Source organism: Capra hircus, chromosome 22, assembly GCF_001704415.2.
Source record: "Capra hircus breed San Clemente chromosome 22, ASM170441v1, whole genome shotgun sequence".
Classification (NCBI taxonomy): domain Eukaryota; kingdom Metazoa; phylum Chordata; class Mammalia; order Artiodactyla; family Bovidae; genus Capra; species Capra hircus.
Genome location: NC_030829.1, coordinates 50,916,004 through 50,941,619, shown reverse-complemented (window position 1 = coordinate 50,941,619; position 25,616 = coordinate 50,916,004). Strand labels below are relative to the sequence as shown.

At 52.4% G+C, this 25,616-nt stretch overlaps 3 protein-coding genes across 4 annotated transcripts; 1 reads left to right on the top strand and 2 right to left on the bottom strand.

Moving 5' to 3' along the window:
* CCDC71 (coiled-coil domain containing 71) lies at positions 602 to 4,427 on the bottom strand. Of its 2 annotated transcripts, none has more exons than XM_018066639.1 (2): positions 4,323 to 4,427; positions 602 to 2,325 (listed from the first exon to the last, which is right to left on the bottom strand). In XM_018066639.1, exon 2 carries the CDS (start codon positions 2,271 to 2,273, stop codon positions 873 to 875), a length of 1,401 nt encoding a protein of 466 aa, XP_017922128.1. In that variant the 5' UTR covers positions 2,274 to 2,325; positions 4,323 to 4,427; the 3' UTR covers positions 602 to 872. The 2 variants fall into 2 exon arrangements, with proteins under 2 accessions (XP_017922128.1, XP_017922127.1); XM_018066638.1 differs by having other exon boundaries at positions 602 to 2,318; positions 4,323 to 4,409.
* On the top strand, positions 7,426 to 12,574 carry KLHDC8B (kelch domain containing 8B). Its single transcript, XM_018066637.1, has 6 exons — positions 7,426 to 7,870; positions 8,801 to 9,310; positions 10,369 to 10,533; positions 10,863 to 11,087; positions 11,189 to 11,290; positions 11,719 to 12,574. The coding sequence occupies exons 2-6, from the start codon at positions 8,935 to 8,937 to the stop codon at positions 11,913 to 11,915; spliced, it is 1,065 nt and encodes a 354-aa protein (XP_017922126.1). The 5' UTR covers positions 7,426 to 7,870; positions 8,801 to 8,934; the 3' UTR covers positions 11,916 to 12,574.
* Positions 13,298 to 21,286, bottom strand: C22H3orf84 (chromosome 22 C3orf84 homolog). The gene is made up of 4 exons (XM_005695965.1): positions 21,177 to 21,286; positions 19,215 to 19,328; positions 14,128 to 14,184; positions 13,298 to 13,718 (listed from the first exon to the last, which is right to left on the bottom strand). The coding sequence occupies exons 1-4, from the start codon at positions 21,273 to 21,275 to the stop codon at positions 13,302 to 13,304; spliced, it is 687 nt and encodes a 228-aa protein (XP_005696022.1). The 5' UTR covers positions 21,276 to 21,286; the 3' UTR covers positions 13,298 to 13,301.

Here is a 25,616-nt window from a genome sequence, read left to right as displayed (position 1 = left end):
CCCAGGCAGAGTGCATGCAGAGGCAGTGTGCAAACTCTCCAGGCTCAGCATCGCAGCACTCCACCCACCCAAGAGTGTCCTGGTCAGTGAGGAGACTCTGTGGCCCGACAACCCAAAGCCACCCTGACCTCTGACTCAACCCCCAGCCCCTTGCCACCAACTGGGGAAATTCAAGCTAGACCCTTTCCTGGAGGGAGCAGAACAGAGAACAGGCACAAGTACTTCAGCCAATTTGGGCCTGGCCTTGCCCCTGCCCCAGACAAGCCCTGACAAGGCCCCAAGGTTTCAGCCACAGTAGACGAGGCCAGCTGTCTGCACCGCCCCTTCGCTGGCTTAAAAACCTGCGGCTGCAAGCTGCCCCATGGAGCCACCTGCTGTCCTCCTCCAAGGGACCTATCTGGGTAAAACACCAGGGCAACCCCAAGGGGAGATGTCCCACTTGAGTGGCTCGGCTGCCCCGCTTTCACTCACACCCATGACATTCCCCAGACTACCAGGCTCCTCTCTGGCACCCTTGTTCCTGGGGCTACCTTTCCTATCTGCTCAAGCTGGCCTCCCAGCAGTCACATATGCAAAAAAAGACCACAAAGGGCAGGCAGGGAGACTGGAAGGTGGAAAGGTATAAAACGTGATAGGTGGACAGTAGACATACAACTTGAAGAAAAAGTCACAGTGCGCTGCGCCATGAGACCACCCCTCCCGTCCGCCCGTCCGCCCCACCTCCTCCAGTCTCTGCAAGGTCAGTGGCCCTTAGGGTCCTGGAGAGGCACCCGGAGTCCTCGGGCTTGTGGAATCCATGTGCATTGCACACTGTGTTGCTGGCCACACACACAACAGGGCTTGGTTTCCCTAAAAGTCACTGTGTCAAGGAGTCAGGGTGCTGAGTGTGGTGGCAACGGCTGCAGTCGTATTACGGGGGAAAGGTTCACACGGAGGACCCGCTGAGCCTGCTGCCGCACCTCATCGTCTGAAGCCAGTCTGTCCACCTTGATGGCCCTGAAATTCAGCAGCCTTGCCGTCCCAGGTCTGAGCTGCACCTTAGGGGGTCGGGGCCCAAGCCGTGTTTTCTTCCGGGGAGGAAGGTCCTTTGCTTCCTCGGCCCTTTTCCTCTTCTGCCCTACAGTCTCAGGGCAGCTTTTCCGGCTCCTCCTTGCAGTCCTGCCCTGAGCAGACCCTTTTGGCCTGCCCCTGCCCCTGGCCTGGGTCCGAGCCACCTTTGCCTTGGCTCGGATGGCCTTGGCCCGCACGGCCTTGGCCTTGGCCCTGGTCTGCACTGCTTTGGCCTTGGCCCTGGCCCGCGCTGCTCTGGCCTTGATCCGAGCTGCCTTAGCCTTGGCCCTGGCCCGCACAGCCTTGGCTTTGGCCCGGGCCTGGGTGGCTGTGGCCTGTGTTTGAGCCACCTTGGCCTGGGCACGGGCAGCTTTGGCCTGAGCTGCTTTGGTGCCCAGAGCACCGCCATCTTTCATTCGTGGGCCACCAAGAGACCCAGTGATTTTGCAGGTCTTGCTCTGGTGCCCAGAGCCTTGTCGCGGTCCAGACCTGGGGCCTCTTCGAGCCAGACACTTAGGGCCCTTGCTTGTGGCTTTTCTGGGAGCTTTGAGCTGGGCATTCCCCAGCCTCTTCCCTGGACCTTTCCGCACCTTTAGGGGGGAGTCTGCAAGAGACAGCTGCAGTGATTGCGCCTTGGGTTTGGCGCCCAAGCAGGCCACAGGAGTTTTGAGGGGAACTAGGGCCTCAAGGACAACGGAGAGTCGCATGGCAGGGTAAACACCTGGGTAGAGGTGGGTGGGAAAGCCCACCGCCGCACCCTGGGCACGGCCGGCACTTGATTGCTTCAGGGAGCTCAGCAGCAGGTTGGTGGTAGCATGCTTGGCGAGGGCTGGGGTGGACGCTTTGGCCAGCCTGCCAGACAGTGGCATGGGGAGCAGCGTGGCCCGGCCCGCAGGCAGCCGCATGGCAGTTTGGGGAGCACTGGCTGGAGGTGATGTGGCAGCTGGGGTAGGGGCACGAGCCTGAAGTTTTGTCTGGCTTGGGGGGTTGGCTGTGCACGAACTATAGCCATAGACATCACCGCTGCGCAGGATGGTAGGCTGGAAGCCATCATCCCGCAGGCCCTGCAGGAAGGCCACAAGCTGGGCCTCAGTGGCACTGAGATCCTGGCTCATGGGGTTGAAGACAAGCAGCGCTTCCTCCAGGGCCTTCTTCCCCGCCGTGGAGATCCGTGACCAGGAGTGCACAGCTTTCTCCTCCACATGCTGCACCACCACGCTCATGGCATTAGGCACTGCAGGTCTGCCTGGGGATCCACAAATCAGCACCTGGCACCTCCAAGACAAGAGTAAGAGAGTCAAGAAGGGCACCACGATAGGGGCCAGGACAAGTAGACAGGTCAATCAGGGCCAGCATTCATAATAACAACCATGGACACAAAGGGGCCTGCTCAGAGTGAGACAAGCACTCCATGGAGCAAAACCTCAAGCTTCTCCACCTACCAAGGTAGAGTGTGTGCTGGGAGGTAGATGGTGAACTCATATGGGTCAGTTTCTTCAGGATACATGCCCATAATCAGAGCCATCCAACCTACTGCTGGGTCCCTGGAAAGATCTGAGTTTGGCCAAAATCCTAGTACTAGACTCAACACTGGGAATACAGGTAAATACCTCTGCCAGGAGCCCTGTACAGAAGACAAGATAGAGATACTCTTAAGGTCCTTGGGATGCACACTGGCATACAGCTCAGCTTGCCAACAGGAGGATTCCCGAGAGGAATACCCATGTGGCACGTGAGTGAAGAACATGAAAGGACCACGTGGAGATGGTACAAAAGGGGGAACAGCCAATGCAATGGCTCCAAAGTGAGAAAGAATAGGGCAAACCTGGTATGACTGGAATCTGTGGTCAGGGCTGGGAGGGTCAGCTGGAAAAACCAGTGAAAGCAGTGCAGCACAAGCTTTGAATGCTGCCTGAATGCCAGCCTAAGGGCCCAGACTTATACCCCAAATCCATGACCATTTCTGGCTTTCTGAGTTCCCAGCCAACTCAATCAGAGGTACAATTCCTAGCACTAGAGCCATGGAGAGCAACCCCAGAGAAAGAGCCAGCCTCTCCTTCAACAGAAAGGAAAAAGATGATGAGTAGCAGGTACTAATAAATTATCTCTAGACAATCAATGGACTTGAGTTTGAGCAAGCTTCTGAAGATGGTGAAGAACAGGGGAGCCTGGCGTGCTGCAGTCTCAAAGAGCTGGACACGACTGACTGACTGACTGAACAACTAGACAATCAGGCAGCCTAGGGCCAGGCAGCCAGACCAAAGCACAAAGTCTGACAGTGGGAGCCACAGACTCCAAGTAAGATGCTTAGTGGGCCCAAGAGAGCTGAGTGGTCCTAATTGAAGCTTAGAAATACAAAATTCGATACTGCCCATTTGGAGCTACTGGCAAGAATCAAGTTGTCCCAGGCTTCTCTGAAGAAGCTGCAGGCCGTCAATCAGGACTAATAATCTAGCCCAATCCGGCACTGAGGGGTCCCAGAGGCAGCTCCGCAGCTGCTCAGGAGCATTAAAAGATCAGCTGGGATCAGGCAGGTCCCTGGAGCCAGGAGGTGTCTCAGTGCAGCTTCCTCCTCCTCCCTAATAGATAGCAGAAGTTTTCAGAACTCCCTGGAGGAAGTGCCCTGGGGCTCTTTGTTTGGAAATATTCTTGGATCCTCAGGTGTCTCAGGCACTTCCCCTCTCCGGAGGCCATTCTCCAAGTACAGTCCTTGCACATGACTTTGGTTCTTTTATTATCCCACCCCCGCCCCGCCAAGGGCTGTAGTTCCCAGAACAGTGAACTACTGTACAATAAGGATGTTGGGGGTAAATTGGGGCTCTTCCGCCCAGGTTGGCCAGGGCCCTTGGGAGGGGTCTTCTGGGCTTTCCAAAAGGCTCCGGAAAACAGAAGCTGCAGCCCGACCCCTGACTTCTCAACTATCCCTGGGACCGGCAGAGGAAACTGACAAATGCGGGACGAGAGCAGCCCTATCCAAGTGGAACCGGGGTAGGGAAGATCAGGGCCCTCAGGCTGGGAGTCCGCGTTCCTGGTGCCCAAGCCGAGAGTTGGCGCGAGGGACCTTGGAGGCAGCGAAATGTACTAGCAGGCAGTGGGAGCCTGACCGGGTCTCACAGCCCCAGGGTGGGGTCTCTGGGCACGGGGTGGGGGGGGTGTCTCATCCCGGTCGGCGGAGGGCGCTGGTCCCGAAAGAGCCGGCCATCCGGCCCACCGCCCTGCCGCCTCGCGGACGGCCCCTCCGCGGCGTGGCTAGGCCCACGGCCCCAACCTACCGGCGACGCCGCGGGGACCCAGGACGCGCCTCTGCGCCGCCTTCGTTGATCCAACATGGCCGCCTGCTGCGCACCGGAAGTCAAAGCGCTTCCGCTTCCGGGACCTGGCCCGCCCTAATGACCCTTGACCCCCCGAGACCCCGTTTCCCCCAAAGTCTAGGGGCCGGACAAGTAGGAACCAGAGACGACTTCCTGGAGGAGGTAGCAGCAGGGACCGCTCTAAACCTTTGGGAGCCTGTGCAGGAGTGTGAGGGGCAGAGGTGCTTTTAGAAGCCTATGGGCAGTCACAGAGGGTGTCTGGATGCTTCATCTGGGCACTGGTTAATAGCCCTCCTCATTCCCCATAAAATCCCAGGATCCTCTGGCTACTCTACGTTTCTCTGCCTATACAGAGGGGTCTGGGCAACCCTAAAGAGAAAAACACTCCACCCTAGGCCTAACCTTGTGCCCCTAAGCACCTCACGGCCTCACCCCTGGTGGTTGGGGGTCTTTTGTGCCTTTAAGCATAGCCAAGATATCCAGCAGGAAATGCAAACTCTCCTGCTCCTCTAGTCAATGCTTCTGGTCCCCTTGTGTTGGTAAAGAGAAGAGAACTGTGGGCTCTCAAAGGCCAGGGTCTCAGAGGGTGCAATCAGGAAGTCCCACCTTAGCACTCTCAGTCCCCAGCAGTGGGTGAGCCCCATTTCTGCCCCATCCATGGTTGAGAATTAACTGTTCATTCTTAGGACCAATTCAGCCTCACCTTCTGCCCAAGTTCTCTTCCACAGCTTCTCCAAAGCCAGCAGTGTTGCCCTCTGTATGCAAGTGGGGCCAAGCCTGTATAAACAGAATCCAATTCCATGAAGAAGCAGAGCCCAGCCTCCAGGGATGGCATGGGCCTAGATGTGTCCCGAAAAGAGGATACATCTCTAGTGATGTCCAATCTAGAAGTCAATGCAAAATGGAGAACAAAAAAGGGTAGGTCCATCCCCAGTCTGTATCCCTTCCAGACATTAGAACTAGGGGAATGGTATGGCTGAGGGAAAGTGGTCTGAGGTATCTAGTTCTCTGAGGGGAGGCTGATCCTTCTGCCTCTTGGCACCCAATATATCTGGGATGGAACTCTCTGGGATCATTCATCAGGACCAAGTCTGACTTGACCTGGACTCTGGTGGATGCTGACTGGGATCAGATGAGATGAGGCTGAAGAGACCTCAGGGTGATCCCAGGATCCAGCCCTTGCTTTCCACTTGGCATCTTTTAAATATTTATTTGGCTGTGTCAGGTCTTAGTTGTGTCTCAGTTGTGTAGCTGTGTCATGCTTTTGTTGTGGCGCATGGACTCTCTAGTTATGGCACATGGGCTTAGTTGCTCTGAGGCATGTGGGATCTTAGTACCCTGAGCAGTGACTGAACCTGTATTCCTTGCTTTGCAAGGCAGATTCTTAACCTATGGACCACGAGAGAAGTCCCTCCATTTGGCATCTTTTCTAGCCCTGAGTGATGGACCCTAGACCCGTATCCACCAAAGCAGAGATCTGGTGAAGATCTAGATGCGAAGGAGGCCAGTGGTCTTGAAGGGATCACCCCAGGAGGGAGTCTATGTGCCAAGGAGGAAAGCTAAGGCTGGGTCTTGAGGAGCCGCTTCCTAGGATGGGAGAGGAAGCAGGGCCTGTAAAAGACTGAGAGGCAGGACAAGCAACAGGAGAAAGCCAGGGTCACAAGGGGTGAAGCTTTGAAGATGCCAGCAAAATTTCAGTTAAGAAAACGATCACAGTGCCCCTCCCCCATTTTTTATGGTGTGCCATGGTGACTTTGGCAAGACCAAGTTTTGAGGAGCAGTGGTAGTAGATGTAAGGTTGGCATTAAGGCAGTGGAACCTGTAAGAGAAGATGACTTCAAGAGTTTAATTGTAAGGAAGGGGACACTGGAGGGACTTCAGGTGCTGGGAGGGAGCTAAAGGTAGGATGCTTTTATGTGCTTAATTGCTGGCCAGGAGAGGGGGAAGAGGCCTGGAAAGGGAATAGTGAGAAATGTGAGAGGGTGTGCAGGACAGTGTGAATACTCTAAGGAGGAAGGTACCAGTGGTTTGAGTGAGGAGCATGTTGAGAGAATGGAGTGGGAGGATGGAAGCCTTCTAGCCAGGATCTGCAACCAGGCTTGGCACCATTTCCCTGCCGGCCCTCTAACTCCATCTGCCAGGCCCTGAAAGGGACTGAAGACTCTCTGGTCATGGAGAAGGCAGGCTAAGGTATTCATGCCCCGGAGCTCCTCTCAGCCCATTTCTGATGGAGGTGTGAGAATCAGTACCTTAGCAACCCTTGCTCTGATTGGAATAGTAATGTGAGGCCCATGTTCTGTGCTGGCTCCCAGAGTCCCCAGCAGGATTTGGTCCCTGCTGCCCACAGTGGGAACTTGCTTGACACACCCTTAATTGGCTGGTTTCCCTGTCTTCTTGCCACTTCTCTGCTGGTGCTTCTTGTCCTCATTTCCCACATTAACTGCACCTGTGTCTCAGTCTCCAGGTGTGCTTCTGGCGAACATGAGGCAGACTGTCTATAAAATAGGGACAGGATGGTAGCAAGCACAAACATCCATGAGGACCTCTGCTCTTAGGTGACCACTGACCTGTACAAATGGGCTCCAGCTCACAGACTCAGCCAGTACTCTTAAGACTGAGAAGATAGGATGAGCCAGGGTCTGGGTCTAAGGTAGGTCGGCCTCTGTCACAGCAACTTGCTTTGGCCTGACCCCCGAGTTGGCTAGAGGCAGGCACAGGACCGTGAGGATGGACAGTCACAAACTGCCTTAGGCCCCACGGGATAAACCCAGAGTGACCTGCCTGGGAGGTCCGTGGCCTCTGACTCCATCCTTTGCTCAGTTACACTCCCCCACACAAACTGTCCCCACCCAGACCTGTGGAAGGGCCTGTCAAGTACTGAGGCTGGCACCTTCTGCTCCTCCACCCACGGCTAGCCTGGATGTGCATCACACAACCTCTTCTGTGCCCTGTCGGAGCTTGGGGAAGGGAGACCCAGCCATTGCCCCCGCCAAACGCCCAGGCCTTTCCCTAAGAGGCCTCAAGGGGGCGCCGCCGCAAAGCCGGTCGTGGGCTCTTGAGAGCGCAGTAGCGGTGGGCGGGCGCCCGCTCCCTAATTCCCCAGGTTCTCCTGGTCCGGCCCTTAGCGGGTGCTCCCAGGCTGGGTCCCGCTCAGAACCGCCCGCATCCTACACTGTCGTGAGGCCCATCGCCGCTTCCTTTCTCCCCGCTGCCCGAGGTCGGACCCCAAATCCAGGCCCAGTGTCCACGTGTCCGTCTGTCTGTTCACCCGTGTGCCGGTGACCCTAGGTCGGTGCGCCCTGCTCCGGCCACGGCAGGTGCAGGGTTAAAGCAGGGGGAAGGGTTTCCCGAGTCGGGAGGGGGGGCGAGGGGCGGACCCCGTCCAGCCCCGCCCCGCGCCGGAGCAGAGTCTGAGCCCCGCCGGAGCCCGGCCTCAGCCCCAGCTAGAGCCGGCACCAGCGGAGCCAGAGCCGTGGACCCTGCGCCCGGCGACGCCGGAGCCCGGGCCGGTGAGTCCCGCGGGAGCCGCGCTCAGGGGAAGTTTGGGGCGCGCGATGTAGAGCCCCAAGCACGCTCGTCAGGACCCGCCTCCCTTTCCCCCCACCCCCCGCCCGCCCCCGTTACCCGAGCTGGAAGTTTGGGGCCAGGAGGCCCTGGCGCCGGGGGTCCTAGGAATATGGCCCCCCTTGGGAAAAGAGAAGCCTGGGAACTTGGGAATCTGCTGTAAAGTCAGCTATCCATTCCTGCTGGCAACGCCCTGGACTCTGGGAACCTAGAGTCCAGGGCTCCTAGGTTCCCCAAATCACCCTCCTCCCCTTTCCGGACATCAGGTCACCAGGGACGGGGCAGGGGCAGACCCCTGAGGATAGACCTTGAGGCGAAATGTGGGACTCTGGCCTCCAGCCCCTCCCCTCCCGGTTCCAGCACCCTGATCTTGGTCTTTTGCTGAGGAATGGATGGACTCTATGGGATGATTCCCAAACGGGATGTAAGGATACCCTGGAGTCTGATCTTCGGCAGTAGGTGGGAGACCCCAGTGGCTGTCCAGAGCACCCTGGAAGCCAGTAAGGGGGAGGGTCCAGTCTAACTCCACCGATGCAGAGCACCAGGGTGTGGACTGTTGAGGGGAAGGGAGCGGGGCTAGTGTGGAAAGTCCTACCCTAGTTACCTTACCTCCCACCTAGACCTAGATTCAACCAGGGAGCAGCTAGGTGAGGGCAAGGTATGGGAGGAGAGTTCCTCAAGCCCCAGAGGAAGTGGGGAAATTGCCTGGGTAACTGGGAGACTGCCCTTGTTCCCACTCCAGGAGGGAATCCACATCAGTGTGCTAGCCAGTGGGGGTGGGTCTTCCCTCTGCTTTTCCCACCAGCAGTTTGGGGCCAGAGTGCTCCTCAGTATCCTATCAGGCTCTGACTCTTCATTTTCCATCTCTTCTGTAGGTGAAGACCAAGTCCCTGGACTGGCCCCTCACTCCCTTATAGCCCCTGTAGAGTCAAGATGAGGCCCCATCATGCCCTTCACTGAGGCCTGCAGCCTGAGCAGACAGCATGGCCTGCCACTGTAGGTGAACACCATGGCTACAGGAGGAGGCCGGGCCTTTGCTTGGCAGGTGTTCCCACCCATGCCCACCTGCCGGGTATATGGCACAGTGGCGTACCAGGATGGGAACCTGCTTGTGTTGGGGGGCTGTGGCCGGGCTGGACTGCCTTTGGACACTGCCGAGACATTGGATATGGCCTCGCACACGTGGGTGGCACTGGCGCCCCTGCCCACTGCCCGGGCTGGTGCGGCTGCTGTGGTACTGGGCAAGCAGGTGCTAGTGGTGGGTGGTGTAGATGAGGGCCAGAGTCCGGTAGCTGCTGTGGAGGCCTTCCTGGCTGACGAGGGCCGTTGGGAGCGTCGGGCCACTCTCCCTCAGGCCGCCATGGGGGTTGCGACTGTGGAAAGAGGTGAGTGGCTTCCCAGGGAAGGTCCGTCAGGTGCCCCAGTAGCCTCCATTCTTTCCTTACTTGGTCCCTTTACCTTCAGAGGTTGGGTGGGAGCTGTACATTTTGCCTAGGTGCCCTGGACATGGATTTGCCTCCTGTAGCCTTCCCTACCTAGCTTTGAGCTGGGCCAGCAGCAGCCTTAACTGCTTTGTTTTCCAGCTGTGGGGTGGGACTCAGAGCCCTCGCTAGCTGCCAGCATGATGGGAGGGCCAGGCCACCTCCCTGCCCCATTCCTCCCCTCTGAGAGACCAGAAGGGGTGGCCCAATAGCTCCCATAGTTATAAATAGTCTGGGAGGGGAGGAGGGGAGCAGGGCCTTGGCTCAGAGCCCAGCGAGTGCTTAAATTCCTCACGCCACACAAACAAACCTGGGAGACGGAGATGGACAAAAGCCAAGCTAGCCTGGAGGCAGTTGCCATGGAAGCCCTTAGCTGACTGGCCATCTCCCCAAGGCCCTAAGACATGCCCCCAGCTGACTCTGAGGCTGTCACAGGGCAAGAACCTTCTCTAGTGAGAGGACAGGGTACAAAAGTGCTCGCAGGAGGCTCGTGGACAGCACCCTCATCCTGCAGGCCCAGGCTCCTTCTCCCAGTCCCCCAGCTGATCCCCAGAGCCCCCTCCCCACTCTGAGCTCCCTGTTGAACAGATCTCCATATGGCCCCCACCCCTGGCTTAATCCCCCCCCACTTCCCCTATGATAATTCCCACCTTGTGGCCTCCAGGTCTGACCACCGGTCCTGCTTGGATGCCAGACTTGGTTGCCATAGCGTCTCCAGGGAGACGGAGACAGATTATAATTAGATCAACTGCCTCCTGCTCTTCACTTGAAGGGGGCCTGGCCAGAGTGGGGATCCTAGCTCTCCCAGCCCCCACACCACACAGGCAGGAGGGTTTCTGCTGCTAGAGAGGGGTACTGTAAATAGGTGTGTCCCAAGCCACCCCCAGGCCTGACCAGGGCAATTGTCAGGCTGGAGGACTGTGGCCAGGCCCAGGGATAGTCTGTTACCCTTTTCTCTGCAGATGGTATGGTGTATGCACTGGGGGGAATGGGCCCTGACACGGCCCCCCAGGCCCAGGTTCGGGTATATGAACCCCGCCGGGACTGCTGGCTGTCGCTGCCCTCGATGCCCACACCCTGCTACGGGGCCTCTACCTTCCTGCATGGAAACAAGATCTATGTCCTGGGTAAGGACCTGGAGATATGCCAAAGTGGTTTGAAGTCCAGAAGCTTCAAATTTATCCCTATATGTTAGTCTGGGATGGTGGGACAAGAGCAGCTTTGTTGGGTTGAGTCAGGGTTGCTCTGAGGCTCTTTCGGTGGCCCTGCTGAGGCTGGAAAACCAAAGCCCAGTGCTTAAGGATCTTTGGGGTTGATCCATGCTCTGGTATGCACACAGCTGGGTATGGGTGGCAGGGGCGGGCAGTGGTAAAGGCTCAGCAACCTGGTAAAAGAAGGGCCTGCCAGGCCCACCCCCACTAGGGCCGCCTCCCAGGTGCCCCAATTCCATTGGCAGGGGGCCGCCAGGGCAAGCTCCCAGTGACTGCTTTTGAGGCCTTTGATCTGGAGGCCCGTACCTGGACCCGACACCCAAGCCTGCCCAGCCGCCGGGCCTTTGCCGGCTGTGCCATGGCCGAAGGCAGCGTCTTTAGCCTGGGTGGCCTGCAGCAGCCTGGGCCCCACAATTTCTACTCCCGCCCACACTTTGTCAACACTGTGGAGATGTTCGACCTGGAGCATGGTGAGCAGTGGTTGGTGTGGGCTACCCTCCCACTCTCCCTGGGATGGAGGGGTGCAGAGTGCGTGATGGGGCTAGCCCTCACCTCCTTGCCTCTCCTGCAGGCTCTTGGACCAAGCTGCCCCGCAGCCTACGCATGAGGGACAAGAGAGCTGACTTTGTGGTTGGCTCACTTGGGGACCACGTCGTGGCCATTGGGGGCCTTGGTAAGTCTCTGTGGGGCTTGGGATAGGAGGGGAGCCCGAGACAGGAAGCAGTAGCCCTCCGCATGAGCACCACCTCCTGCCCTTCTCTAGGTATTCCAGGGGTCAGGACTTTATCAGTTCTCCTTTCCCAGCCAGTCAGTGGGTAGTCTACCTGGCTCAGCCTTTGGGGTGTCTCAGCACCTAACTGTGGGTTCTGTAGCAGCAGGGGCCCAGAAGATAGAAACAGGAGAAATGACCACTGAATGAATGGAGAAGTAGGAATGTGAATGAACAGATGAATGAGTAATGAAATGGGGGCAATGGGTAGCAAGGGCTTGGGTATCCCATCCTGGGGCAGCATATGCTGGGCCATGCTATGGGCTCAGGGAGCAAATGAGCTACAGCCCTTGCAGCCTGTGCCCTTTACACGCTCTGTCTCCTTCCGGCAGGAAACCAGCCGTGTCCCCTGGGCTCTGTAGAGGGCTTCAGCCTGGCACGGCGCCGCTGGGAGGCACTGCCAGCTATGCCCACAGCCCGCTGCTCCTGTTCTAGTCTGCAGGCTGGGCCTCGGCTGTTTGCCATCGGGGGTGTGGCCCAGGGTCCCAGTCAGGCTGTGGAGGCACTGTGTTTGCGTGATGGGGTCTGAGTGCCTGATGGGACCTGTCCACAGGAGCAGTTCTGTGCCAGGAGCAGGTGTCTGTGGCTCCTTTTGCTGCTGAGAAAGCTCACTGTGGCTCTGTAGGGTGAGGGAGGCACAGGGGGGCACTTGAGACACTGCCCCTAGGACCTGGGGGTGGCCTTCATCTTTAGTGCAGGACACACAGACCCTTCGACCCACCTTTACTCCCATCCATTCGTGGACCATGATGCCCAGCTCCACCCTTGCTCTGGAAACTACTGGGCCTCTGACCCACTGGGAAATGGGAGAGGGCAGTTGGCCTCCTGCCCCACGGCTCGGTGCCTGCCTGGAGTTGATCAGGCCCACCCCAATGGCTATTCCTGAAAACTCCTCGCTGTCAGCCTGCCTGGAAGGCCCCCGTGGACCCAGAAGAGTTCAGAGAGGGCGGGAACACAGAGGGGTGTAGGCGTCGATGTGGGGACCTCCAGAGGGCCAGAAGAACATTGACTGTGGGCCCTTCACACTGCTGGCTGTGTGACCTCGGGCAAGTCACTTCACCTCTCTGTGCCTCAGCATCCTCATCTGTAAATGGGGACCTCGGGGACCTTCCTGCCCTGCCTACCTCACAGGGCTGTTGTGAGGACCCGGGGGTTCAGATGTGGAAGTAAAAGTGCTGCTAACTCCGGCTTGTGGCCTCTGCTGTGGACTCCTGTGTTACCCCTGTGTCCCTGGCTCTCTTCTGGGGACCTCAGCTTTCCTAGGGATGAGGGTCTAGAGGAGCCTTTAGGATCTGGCCTCAGCCCTCAAAGGGTTCTGCTGTGTGTCTCAGCTCCACCAAAGCCTCCGCTCCTCTTCTGTGACTTGGATGACCACCGCTCCCACTGCCCTGGGTGTTAGAGCTCACAGAACAAATACCACAAAATTAAGATGACCTCCAGATCCATGTCGTACAGCATCTCCTCCAGGCCTCTGCTCACCTCCATGGTGGGGGTGGGGGTGGGGGTCCAGTGGGGGTTGGGTCCCTCTGTCCCAGCTGTGGGGAAGCTGTCTCTTAGGCATGGCAGTGTGGCTACTCACCAGACGCCCTGGAGGCAGTAGCCTCCCGGAAAAAGCACAGCTGCCAGCCCTGGCCGCCTCCTCCCGTCTTTGCTGCCCACCAGTAGGGGCTGCCGACTCTGCTTTCCCTGCAACCACACTGACTGCAGGAGGTTCACGGTTGGGTTTGTGGCCAGAACGGATCTGGGGTCCTGGAACCCACCTGCTGTGTCCAAGGTGACCCTCATGGACCGTTAGCCTGGGCCATTAGCACAAGGCGCCACGGCACAAGCAACAGAGGAGGCAAGCGGAGGGCCCAGCTTACTGTTCTCCAGCCTCTGAGACCTCTCGGGCTGCAAGCACAGACAGGCCTCTGGGTCAGCCATCCTTGTTTAATGTTCTGGACCAGTTTAGACACTCAGAGACCCCAGCGTGAAGATAATGCTGCAGCAGCTTGGGTTTGGGGATCCCCGGGAGGTCAGGCAGTGTGTCGGTGACTGGGGTCTGGGGGCCCACATTGTTGCTGCCACAGCGGCCACCCCGGGATGGCTGGCAGAAATTCTGCTGGTAGGTGGTGTTAACGCGGAGAGGCTGGATCTGCACAAAGTGGACAAGGCGCTGGGGGAGGTCCCTGAGTCCTGACCCTGACCGGAACTCAGTCTGGTAGGAGGATTCGAGGGGCCGCGGCTGGCGCAACTCCAGTTCACAGGGTGCCCAGCGCAGGAAGGTATGCTGCTGCCACAGGCGCGCCAAGTCTTTCCGCCTTCCGATTCCCTGTAGCAGGCAGTAGGGGCCCTTCTCAACGGTATGGGCCCTTGGCCCACAGTCTTGGCACCAGGTGATTCCTTGGGCCCCTCCTATACCCCAGCAGGCCTGGTGATGGCTGGCCTCCCTGGCCTGTACCCCAGCCTCTTTGAACTGCATCCCAGCCATGCCTTCCATCCCAGAGCAAATGGAGGCCCAGAAAGTCAGTGACCCCTAGGATATTTGCACATTATCAGGCAAACTGGTGGAGGAAGCCAAAGCAGAGGGACCTCTGTTTGGGGAATGGCTGTTTGCCAGAGGAAAGAGGTTATCAGGCAGACAGACATTCCTCTGGATAAAGGAGTCTGCTCTGCTCACCATGTCTTATCCCCTCCACCCTACCTCAATTTCAGCCTAGGCTGGAGGGCTGCCCATTCTCCTTCCTCTCTCCAGCACTCACCTTGTCGAAGGAAGTGCGGTTGTCATGCTTGGAGAAGAAGTGTTGCTGTGGTGGCTCCTTGAAAGACAGAAAGAAAGAGGGTGAATGGGGAAAAATGATGCTTAGCTGTCCCTAATATGCTACCTGAAGGTCCCATAGTGGAGAGAAGTTGCCAGGAGCCACCACCCCTAAAGTGCCAACACCCTGAAAGAGCAGATACAAATTAAAGGAACAGCTTATTCCTGGAACATCTCATCCCAGCACTTGCCCCCTAAGCAGAAGCCTTTGGGGTCTCTGATTGAGAGAGGGGCTGAGGCATCTTACTGGACATCCTTCATCAGTGGGGCAGCACTTTAAGTTTCACACTGGGCCTTTAACCCTAGATCGTTCACGACTAGGCTCCAGCTCTCTCCTCTTTTACTGTCTCATCAGTGACCCAGGCTCTTGGCACTAAATATTATACTACCTGGAAACTGACATTTTTCTTTATAGCTTGAGCTCTCTCCTGAACTTCAGACTAATTAGCCAACTGCCTGCTCCATATTTCCATGTGTATATGTCTAACGGACATCTCCAAACACGTGTCTTGGTTCTGGATCATTTAGCAAAACCACCCCACCTACAGCCTCCCCCAGCTCAGGTCATGGCAGTTAGATTTTGCCAAACACCCCAGAGGCCACTTGAGTCTTCTCTCACACCCTGAATCCAGTGTGCCAGGAAATCCTATTGATACTTCCTTCAATATGTACCCAGATCAGACCACTTCTCATCATGGCCACTGCCTTCTCTGGTCTAAGCCACATTCTTCTGATGCCTGAATACTGCAAGAGCTTCCCACTTGGTGTCCCTGCTTCCAGCCTTGCCCCTCCAGCCTACTGTCCTCTTAGCAGGTAGAATAACTCTTAATAAGTAAGTCAGATCACACTCCTGGTTTGCCAAAAATCAATAGTTCCTCATGTTTATAAAAGTCAAAGCAATCATAGTGGTCCATGAGACCCACATGGTATTGATTTCTTCACTACCTCCAGCCACACTGCATCCTCCTGCTCCTCAAACATACTAGCTACTTCCACCTCAGACCTTTGAACTACCTCTTACTTCTGCCTGGGACTCTTCTCCTGGCTGGCCATGACTCCCTCTCACCTGTTACTTGGGAGGCCTTCCTTGACCACTAGAGTTCCATTGCCCCAACCCTGCATTTTTCATCTTCTAACACATTGTATGACTATATATGTTGCTATTCATCATCTGATGCCCCTGACTAGAACACAAGCGCCTCATGGGTAAGGTCTGTCTTACTCACATCTGTAACTCCAGCACTGAGCTTGGCACTGTGCTCAATACATATCTGCTGTTAAATCAATGAACAAGGACAGGGACTTCCCTGGTGGTTCAGTGGCTAAGACTCTGAGCTCCCAAGGCAGGGGGCGTGGGTTCAATCCCTGGTCAGGGAATGAGAGGGAATGAGATCTCACATGGGAACTAAGAGTTCCCATGCCACAATTAAAGATCCCACATGCTTCAGTGAGGGGCTTCCCTGGTAGCTCAGCTGGTAAAGAATCCGCCTGCAACACAGGAGACCCCGGTTCAATTCCTGGGTCAGGAAGATCTGCTGGAGAAGGGATAGGCTACCCGCTCTAGTATTCATGGGCTTCCCTGGTAGCTCAGCTGGTAAAGAACCCGCCTGCAATGTGGGAGACCTGGTTTCGATCCTTCAGTTGGGAAGATCCCCTGGAGAAGGGAACAGCTACCCACTCCACTATTCTGGCCTGGAGAATTCCACGGACTGTATAGTTGCAAAGAATCGGACATGACTGAGTGACTTTCACTTTCACATGCTTCAATGAAGATCAAAGATTTTTTTTTTAATAAGATCTTTCATGCTGTAAGACACAGCACAATCAAATAAATAAATGGTTTTTTAAAATAATATTATTTAAAAAAAGAACCTACTATATATAGCACAGGGAACTCTAAGTAATACTCTGTAATGACCTATATGGGAATAGAATCTAAAGAAGAGTGGATATATATACTTGTGTAACTGATTCACCTTGCTGGACAGCAGAAACACAACACTGTAAATTAACTATACTCCAATAAAAATTATTAAAAAAAAATTTTTTTTTGATGTACCACATGGTTTGTGGGGTCTTTGCTCCCCAACCAGAGATTGAACCCCGGGCCCTCAGCAGTGACAGCACGGAGTTCTAACCACTGGACCACGAGGAAATTCCAAGGTTTTATAGATCTTAATACACACACAAATGGGAAATCTGAATGAGAGAGGTGGATTATATCCGTGTCAATGTCCTGGTGGTGATAGTCTACTATAGATTTGCAAAATGTTACCACTAAGGGAAACTGGGCGAATCATAAAAGGGATCTCTCTTTACAACTTGTTCCAACTGCCTATGAATCTACAGTCATCTCAATAAAAATTTCAATTGAAAAATCTGGGGGTCTGGGGTGTATTCCAACTGCTCCCCACCCCCGATTCTTCCTGGATCTCTATCCTTAGCCATGAAACTGTACACGGCCCTAGAATGTGGATGCCCTGGCTGTGGAAGGCAGCTCTGACTTTGGAAACTCACTATTCCTACAGTGACAGGATAATCTATCAACTCCCACTGAGTTGAGTTTCATTCTCACAACTGTGGGAGCCTGGTGAAAAGTGCAGTCATTTCCTCTCCACCCAGGCAGTTCAGAGTATTCTTGTCCCCAAAGAGAATTTCACCTGCATCTTTGCTTCTAAACCACCGAGGGCTCCTTTTCCATTCAGGTAGTAAAGCCCATGGCCTCTGAGCAGGTAGGGCTTGGGCTAGGATACAAGTTGAAGAGCGCTTGGGGGAGAAGTAGGTTTCCTGGATGGGTTAGTGTTTGCCTGTGGGAGGGCTAAGAGCCCCTGTGGAGGCTGAACAGTGTGCAGTTAGGGGGCTACTGAGTTGGGGGGGCTCTGTGGCAGACTGAGGTGTGGTGGGGATGGGGCAGAGGCAGGGACACACAGCAATCACGGTACCACAGGACCTGCCTCCAACCATGAGGCCCTGGCATAATGGTCTGATTTGGAGAACAAATAAGCCCAGGATTACATTTCCCAAGAGTCAGGCAGGTGAAGGCTAGAAATGAATTAATCTGGTTTAGAAGAAAAAAAGAGCAAAAAGAAAAAAGAATTTTATTGCATCTGAATGACAAAATTCATATCTGCCCCAAACTAAAGGTAAATGGATGCCACATATTGGAAAGGTTTTCAACAAGAATAGCTGCAGTCAGCTAGCTAACACCTGGTATCTCTCAGCAAATAAGGGGGAAAAAATGTGCACCTTCCCAGAGCAGTTCCACTAATTAAAACAGCTTTAGATCTAGAGTCAGGAGATTTGGCATTTGTACAACCTAAGGCCAAGACACATAGATCATGCTATTTGGGGTTGATGATAATGCCAACATATAACAAGTCTTGACTTTAATCAAAACAGGTCCCCAAATATGTCCCCTGCTCTGTTCCTGGGGGGACAGGCTGAGAGGACATTCAGGTCTTTGGGATGAGAGCTACCACTGAGGACTACTACAGACACCAAGCAGGAAGTACCCAGGTTGCCTCTGTCCCCACGCTACCCAGATCTCATCATTCTCTCGGGGGAGGTGGCCCCAGACGGGCAGTCTGGAATTGCATTTGGGCCTGGCTCAGTACGCAGTGACAGACAGCCCTTCCAACTGAGCACGGTGAGGAAGCTCAGGCACTGCGGCATGGCAGACTCCAAGACCCTGCTCCTGGCCTGGGAAAGCAATTTGTAGAGAATCCAGATGGCCAAGCGAGTAGGACCTGGCTGGAGGCCCGGAAGCAAGAAGCTGCAGTCGGCGGGGCAGGTTCCAGGCACACCTCCAAGTCCCCCCCTCCACCCTGCTCTTTCCTAGGAGTCTGATGTGAACTCAGTTCTCACCAGGCTGACTTCCCTTGGACCTGAAAGGAAGCCGGAGAGGAGATGGAGGAGAGGGAGGAGATCTTTCTTCTCCTGGCTCCCTTTCAGGCCAGCCCTCCCCTGCCTGTGTCTTACCACTTCTCTCAGGATGGCCCTCTCCACACCACTCTCTCCTGGGTTCTAGAAGCCATGCCTTCCCCTTGTCCCTCCAGGCCCAGCAGTACTGGCCACTTGGTTGTTACCACCCTGTGAGACTGCCTTCCCCTGAAGCCCCCACACCTACCCCTTTATATGAATGCGCTCCTGACTGCTCCCGTTTTGAGTGGGCTTTTGCTGTTGGGCCACTGAGTGACACTCAGTGTGATCTCCTTGTCTCTAGGCCTGGAAGCATGGAGGGCATAGGAGTCCGGCAGCCTTCTCCTGTTATCCAGAAGCCTCGTCCAGCCACTCAAGGCCACTTCTGCCATCACTCCCTTCCAGTCCACCTTGGTCACACATGGAGGTGAATGCGTGCACGCGTGTGTGCTAACTAAGTTGCTTCAGTCGTGTCTGACTCTGTGCGACCCTATGGACTGCAGCCTGCTAGGCTCCTCTGTCCACAGGAGTCTCTAGGCAAGAATATTGGAGTGGGTTGCCATGCCCTTTTCCAGGGAATCTTCTTGACCCAGGGATTAAACCTGGGTCTCCCGCCTTGTAAGTGGATTCTTTACCTTCGGAGCCACTAAGGAAGCCCATGGGGGTGGATACCTGCCACTTGTCATGCTGTTCTCCTGACCAGAGGAGGCTTCCTTCTCAGTCCTGAGCCCCTGGACTATGAGGCTGACTGTGAGCTAGGCCACTGACTTTTAGGGCATCAAGGAATTCATGCTGAAGGACTGCAAAACTCAAGGCTTACTTCTTGGGTTCTGGAGGCTCTCACTCCATGATCACCCATCCCACCTTGGCCCTGATCCTTCCTCCATTTAGAAGGAGCAGTGAGCAGCACTGTCCAGCCCGGTACCGGCTCTTATGCACCCTATCTGTTGGGGGAAGATCTGACAGTTCAGGGACGAGGGCGCAGGCCTCATGCAAGTCCTGGGGATAGGCTGGCCTCGGGTGTCAGTTCAGCTGTGGTTGGGCTGAGGATGTTGCTCTTGCGGCCTGAGAGCAGCAGAACGTGGCCCAGCTGCCTGTAGGGCTGCTTCCTACCTGACAGCGCTGCAGGAACACTGCTGGAGGCTGGGGCTTGGCTGCGAGGCGGTATTCTCGAGCACTGTCACTCCTGAATTGGCCTCTGTAGTGCCCATAGAAGCCACTGTTGTGCTGTAACAAGGCAGGCTTGAGGGTGAATCCCACCCAAAGCCCCCTCCCAAGTCTTAGACCTCCCAGGCTAGAAGCCTTTCCTGGGCTTTCCTGACAGAATAAAAAGAATCAGAGGAGGAGGGACACCCTGGAGAGGAGCCAACAGAGGACTGTCTCCATCCATCATTAGAACAGTTGGCCTCAGCTGTGCTGGGCAACCTGGGAGGGTTATGTGTGTAAGCAAAGGATTCCTTCCTTCTTCTCACCTCCCTCTCTCCTTCTCTCTCTGTCTCCCTTTCCTCCTTCCTCTCCTTCCTCTCCTTCCTCTCTTCCTTCCTCTGTCTCTCTCTTTCTTCAGAGCATCCTAATATGGGCTGGCAACCTGCAGCAGTGAAAAGACAGAAAGATCCTGGCTCCTGTGAACCTTTCTTCTAGGGAGGAAGTAAGACAAGTGACTAGAGTCGGGAAAGAAAGAACCTGATGACTGGATCGAGAGTGACAGGCAGCAGGGGACAGCATCTCATGACAATGTACCTGAACGTGAGGAGGAATCAGCCATGTAAGGAGCAAAGAGCATCCTATGTGTGAGAACTGCAAGTGCAAAGATTCAGAAGGCAGAGAGAGACTTGTGTTGGAAGAACCAAAAAAAAAAAAAAAAGAGAGAGAGAGAAACAACAAAAAAAGGCCTTATTGACTAAAAAAGACTGTGAGCAAGACAAAGAGAAGTGAGGTGGTCAGGGAGGGACAGGGCCTGGATTGGATTAGGAATATGGATTCTAAGAGCAAGGGAAGACTTCAGTAATGGAGGGAACCAGATGGGTTCTGAGTTGGGGTGACTTGGGAAGCATGAGCAGAGTTTTGAGAACAGGGACACTATCTACTGGTGAGGTCCTTTCCTGGGGGATCTGAAAGGAAGTTCCCTTCCTTGTCCTCCCTGCATTAATAAAGGTCAAAGGTCCCTGAAGAGCAAAGATTAAATTGATCCATATTTTGCACCTATTGACAAAGTCATGAACCCTTGTTTGTCGCACACTTTGCTATTCTGGGGTGAACAGTGCACCATCTGAAAGTGGAACAACAGATGAACTTTCCAGAAGAAGTACTTCACCAAAAGTGGATACTTTTGGAGAGAATTTCAGAGACAGGACTGGCAGAAGACAAAAACGAGCACCTATCAGGGGTATAAGAAGCTGTATTGTACCGATGTCACGAGGCTGACAACATGGTTGACCATGTCCTGCCAGGAAAGTCTTGTGGTCCGACCTCATGGTTCTCAGTGCTCCCTGGAGAGGATAGTGTGTCTAGCCCACTCCACAATCACAGCCCTGAGCAGAAAGAACCTGTCCCAAGCTGGCCTCTGACCATCAAAATAGGCTTCTTATCTTTTCATCCCACTGAGGGCTTAGGTCATCCAACTTGTCTGCCCATTCTTCACTACTGTCAGACCTTCCTCTCTATTCAGTTTATTTCAACAGTATTTACCGGGCCTTGACTGTATTCCAGGCATGGGACAGAGGGCCAGAAGAAAAAAGTCTTTACCCTTAAGATGTTCCCGGTCTAGAGAGCAGTCAAACTACAGAAGTTTGGGAAGATCAAACAAAAGACTGGGAATAAATGGGGTGGCAAGAGGACTGAGAGGATCACGTAATCCAGGCATGAAACCTGGAAGGAAGGGGGCACGGTATCCGGAAGAATAGGTCAGCTCTAGGGGGCCCACAGAATGGCAGAGCAGGAATGGGCAGCTGGGGGGGTCCTCTTCCAGCCTGGAGGCTAGATAAAACCCTTCTCACTTTACTCCCATGAGTCCTTCAAATTGCAGGTACTACCCCAGGGCCAGGGGCTAGGATTAATTGTAAAGTGCATTCTTACCCAGGAGCCTACTAAAGCACTTTGCATGTTTCCGGGAAAGGAGTAGAAAAGGTAAACTTTCCTCTTGTCTTTTTCAGGCTCCTTCTGGAGAATGAGCATCTCAGCAGGTCTATTTCTTGTTGCTTAGTGACAAAGGGAGGTTGTGACTACACAATGCTCCTGATTGTTGAGGCAGTGCCCAGCCTGCTACCCTCTTTGTGCTTTCTGCTTTGTTCTTCTCTTTGAGAGAAACCTGCCCCTCAGCACTAAAACCTGCCTCTCAGCTTGGGAGAGTTCTTATATATAGAAACATATAAGGCTTCACAGTGGAGTCTGATGAACTCACAGTCAATGAAATACCAAAGAACATTTTAGAGGCAAATCCTGTATTTTTAAAACTGTAACCATACTGCCAGGGATATAAATTTAGAATGCATTTCATGGAGTCAGAAGAAATGCTAAAGGGACTGGTGGCTCTTAGGATAAAAATGCTGCTTCAGAATAAGGCTCCATCAAGTTCTCAGGAGTTTGTGGTAACTGAGAACACTAACTGTTGGCAGGTGAATGTTACAAGGTCCCAAGTGAAGGAGGCGAGAGCATAACAGTGGAGCAAAAGCAGCAGCATGAAAATATCTGACACCATGGTTCCATTCCAAGCTAGCCTTAGGTAGATTATTGTCTCTCTCATTTATAAGATAGGCATGTGAACATTTCACTCCCTTTTCTAACATGAAGAAGCTGGTGATGAGCCTCTAAAAATGTGCCAGCGAAAAGTTCAACAACAGGAAACACTCAGCAGGGCTTGTGTCATTGGCACAAGCCCTACTAGCCATAAAGTCCACCCTATTCGTACAGTTACTCTGGAGATCCCCTCCCACATGTATTCGCAACTACAGGAAGTTCATTGCTATATCTGTATAGGGGAAGAACTATAAAAAGGCTGAATGGTTATCTAGAGCACAATGAGAAAACTGGCCTATAATTACACATAAAATATTGGAGTTGCTATAACTCGGCTACAGATACTTGAATCCATAGAGATAAATCTTCAAAATGGTAAGTCAAGTAGTTGTAGAGGGAACTCCCTGGCAGTACAGTGGTTAGGAGTTGGCACTTTCACTGCCAAGGGCCCAGGTTCAATCCCTCATAGGGGAACTAAGATCCCAAAAAGGTGAGATACAGCCAAAAAAAAAAAACAAAAGCAAAAAAATTGTTTAATTTGACACAATTTGATTTATGTATATACCTATGAAACATAACCACGATCAAGATAGCAAACATATCTATCACCCTCAAGTTTCTTTTTGCCCATTGGTATTCCTTCTCTAGGGCATTCACTGGCCTAAGGCAACGGCCGAGGCTGTTTGTCTTTCTATTATGATAGATTAATTTGCATTTTCTAGAACTTTATGTAAATAGAATCATTCAGTTTGTGTTCTTTTGTGAATTTGTCTTCTCACTCAGTATACTTGAGAACTATCCATGTCATTGTACCTGTCAGCTGTTTATTCCTTTTTATTGCTTAGTAGTTTTCCATTGTGTGAATATGCCAAATCTCTCCTCTTGCTCTTTTTTTTAATAATTTATTTTTAAAATAGGTTTACTCTTTTAATTTTAGGCTCACTGAAAAATGGAGAAGGTACACAGATTTCTCATATACTTTCTGCTCCCACACATGTGTACATTTATTATAAATGCTGATCCAAGATCAACACATCATTATCACCCAAAGTCCACAGATTACCTTAGAGTTCACTTCTGGTGATGTACCTTCTATGGATTTGGACCAATATATAATATATAATGATGTGTACGCACCATTATATTAGGTTGGTGCAACAGTAATTGATGTTTTGCTTTGCTGAAAGTTGCCATTTGATATTACAATACATTTTTAAATAAATGTGGTTGTTACACATCATTTTAATGTGTATTTCTTCCTTTATGTGTTTTTGCTAATGACTTATTACTTGTCATTTATTTTAGACCAGGGAAACAATGTCAGACAAGAAGCAAATTTGAGCAATTTTCTAACTCGAGTCCAAAATGGTTTGTAAAGCAGCAGACACAACTCACAAGATCAGTGATGCATTTGGCCCAGGAACTGTTAATGAACGTACAGTGCAGTGGTGGTTCAAGAAGTTTTGCCAAAGAGACAAGAGCCTTGAAGATGAGGAGCACACTGGTCAGCCATCAGAAGTTGATAACTCAAAAAAAAAAAAAAAAAAGAAGTTGATAAACTAATTGAGAGCAATCATCAAAGCTGATCTTCTCACAACTACAGGAGAAGTTGCCCAAGAACTCAATATTAACCAATCTATGGTCGTTTGGCATTTGGCAAATTGTAAAGGGGAAAAAGCTGAATAAGTGGGTGCCTCATGAGTTGATTGAAACTTTTTTAAAAAATTGTTTTGAAGCATCTTTTCTTATGCTATGCAACAATCATGAACATTTCTCAATCAGATTGTGACATGTGACAAAAAGTGGGATTTTTTACGACAACTGGCAACAACCTGCTCAGTGACTGGACCGAGAAGAAGCTCCAAAGCACTTTTCAAAGCCAAACTTGCACCAAAAGAAAGGTCATGGTCCCTGTTTGGAGATCTGCTGATGGTTTGATCCAGCTTTCTGAATGCCAGTGAAACCATGACATTTGAGAAGCAGTCTCAACACATCAATGAGATGCACCAAAACCTACAATGCCTGCGGCAATGGTCAAGAGAAAGGGCCCAATTCTTCTCCACACCTGACTGCACATCACACAACCAATGCTTCCAAAGCTGAACAAATTGGGCTATGAAGTTTTGCCTCATTGGCCATACTCACCTGACCTCTCGTCAACTGACTACCACTTCTTCAAGCATCTTGACAACTTTTTGCAGGGAAAATGCTTCCACAAGCAGCAAGAGGCAGAAAATGCTTTCCCAGAATTCCTCAATTCCTGAAGCATGGATTCTTATGCTATAGGAATAAACAAACATTTCTCATTGGCAAAATTACGTTGATTGTAATGGTTCCTATTTTGATTAATAAAGATGTGCCTGAGCCTAGTTATGATTTAAAGTTCATAGTCCAAAACTGAAGTAACATTTGCACCAACCTAATAGTATCATACACAATAGTTTCACTGCCCTAAAAATCCTCTGTGCTCCACTTATTCAACCCTCCCACCCCCTGTAGCCCCTGGCAACTAGTGATCTTTTTACTATCTTCATAGTTTTGCCTTTTCTAGAATGTCATACAGTTGGAATCCTGCAGTAGGTAGCCTTTTCAAGATTGGTCTCTTTCATTTAGTAAATGAAATGTATTTAAGTTTCCTCCATGTCTTTTCATAGCTTAATGTATAACTCTTTCTTGCTGCTGCTAAGTCGCTTCAGTCGTGTCTGACTCTGTGCGACCCCACAGACAGCAGCTCACCAGGCTCCTCTGTCCCTGGGCTTTTCCAGGCCAAGAACACTGGAGTGGGTTGCCATTTCCTTCTCCAATGCATGAAAGTGAAAAGTGAGGTCGCTCAGTCATGTCTGACTCTTAGCGACCCCATGGACTGTAGCCTACCAGGCTCCTCCATCCATGGGATTTTCCAGGCAAGAGTACTGGAGTGGGATGCCATCGCCTTCTCTGAACTCTTTCTTAGTCCTGAATAATATTTTATTGTCTGGATGTATCACAGTTTATTTATCCATTCACCTACTGAAGATGAAATCTCAGTTGCTTCCAGGTTTTGGCAATTATAAATAAAGCTGTTATAAATATCTACATGCAGGTTTTTCTGCATGCATACATTTTCAACTTTTTTTTGGTAAATACCAAAGAGCATGATTGATGGATTGGTAAGAGTAAGTTTAGTTTTATAAGAAACTGTCAAAACATACTCTGAAGTGGCTGTACATTTAGCATTCCCATCAGCAATGGATGAGAGTTCCTGTTGCTCCATGTCCTCATCAGCATTTTGTGTTGCCAGCTTCTGGGTTTTGGCAATTCTTTTTGTTGCTGGGAAACATTGAAGGCAGGAGGAGAAGGGGCTGACAGAGGACGAGATGGCTGGATGGCATTACCAACTCAATGGACCTGAGTTTGAGCAAACTCCAGGAGATAGTGAAGGACAGGGAACCCTGGTGTGCTACAGTCCATGGGAGTCACAAAGAGTCAGACATGACTGAGCACTTCACAACTGTTGCACAGTGGTATCTGTTTTATTTTGTGTTTTTCTAATGACATAGACTGTTGAACGTTTTTTCCTGTTTATTTGCCATCGGTGTATCTCCTCTGGAGAGGTGTTCTGATCTTCAAAGTTTTTTCCTATTGAGTAATTTGAAATCCATTTTATGTACCAGTCTTTTATCAGCTAAGTCTTTTGAAACCAAATACCAATCAGGTTTTTGTCCCCACTACATCACTAAAACTGCTCCTGTCAAGGTCACCAGTAGTTAATTCTCATTTTCCTTGATTCATCAGCAGCAT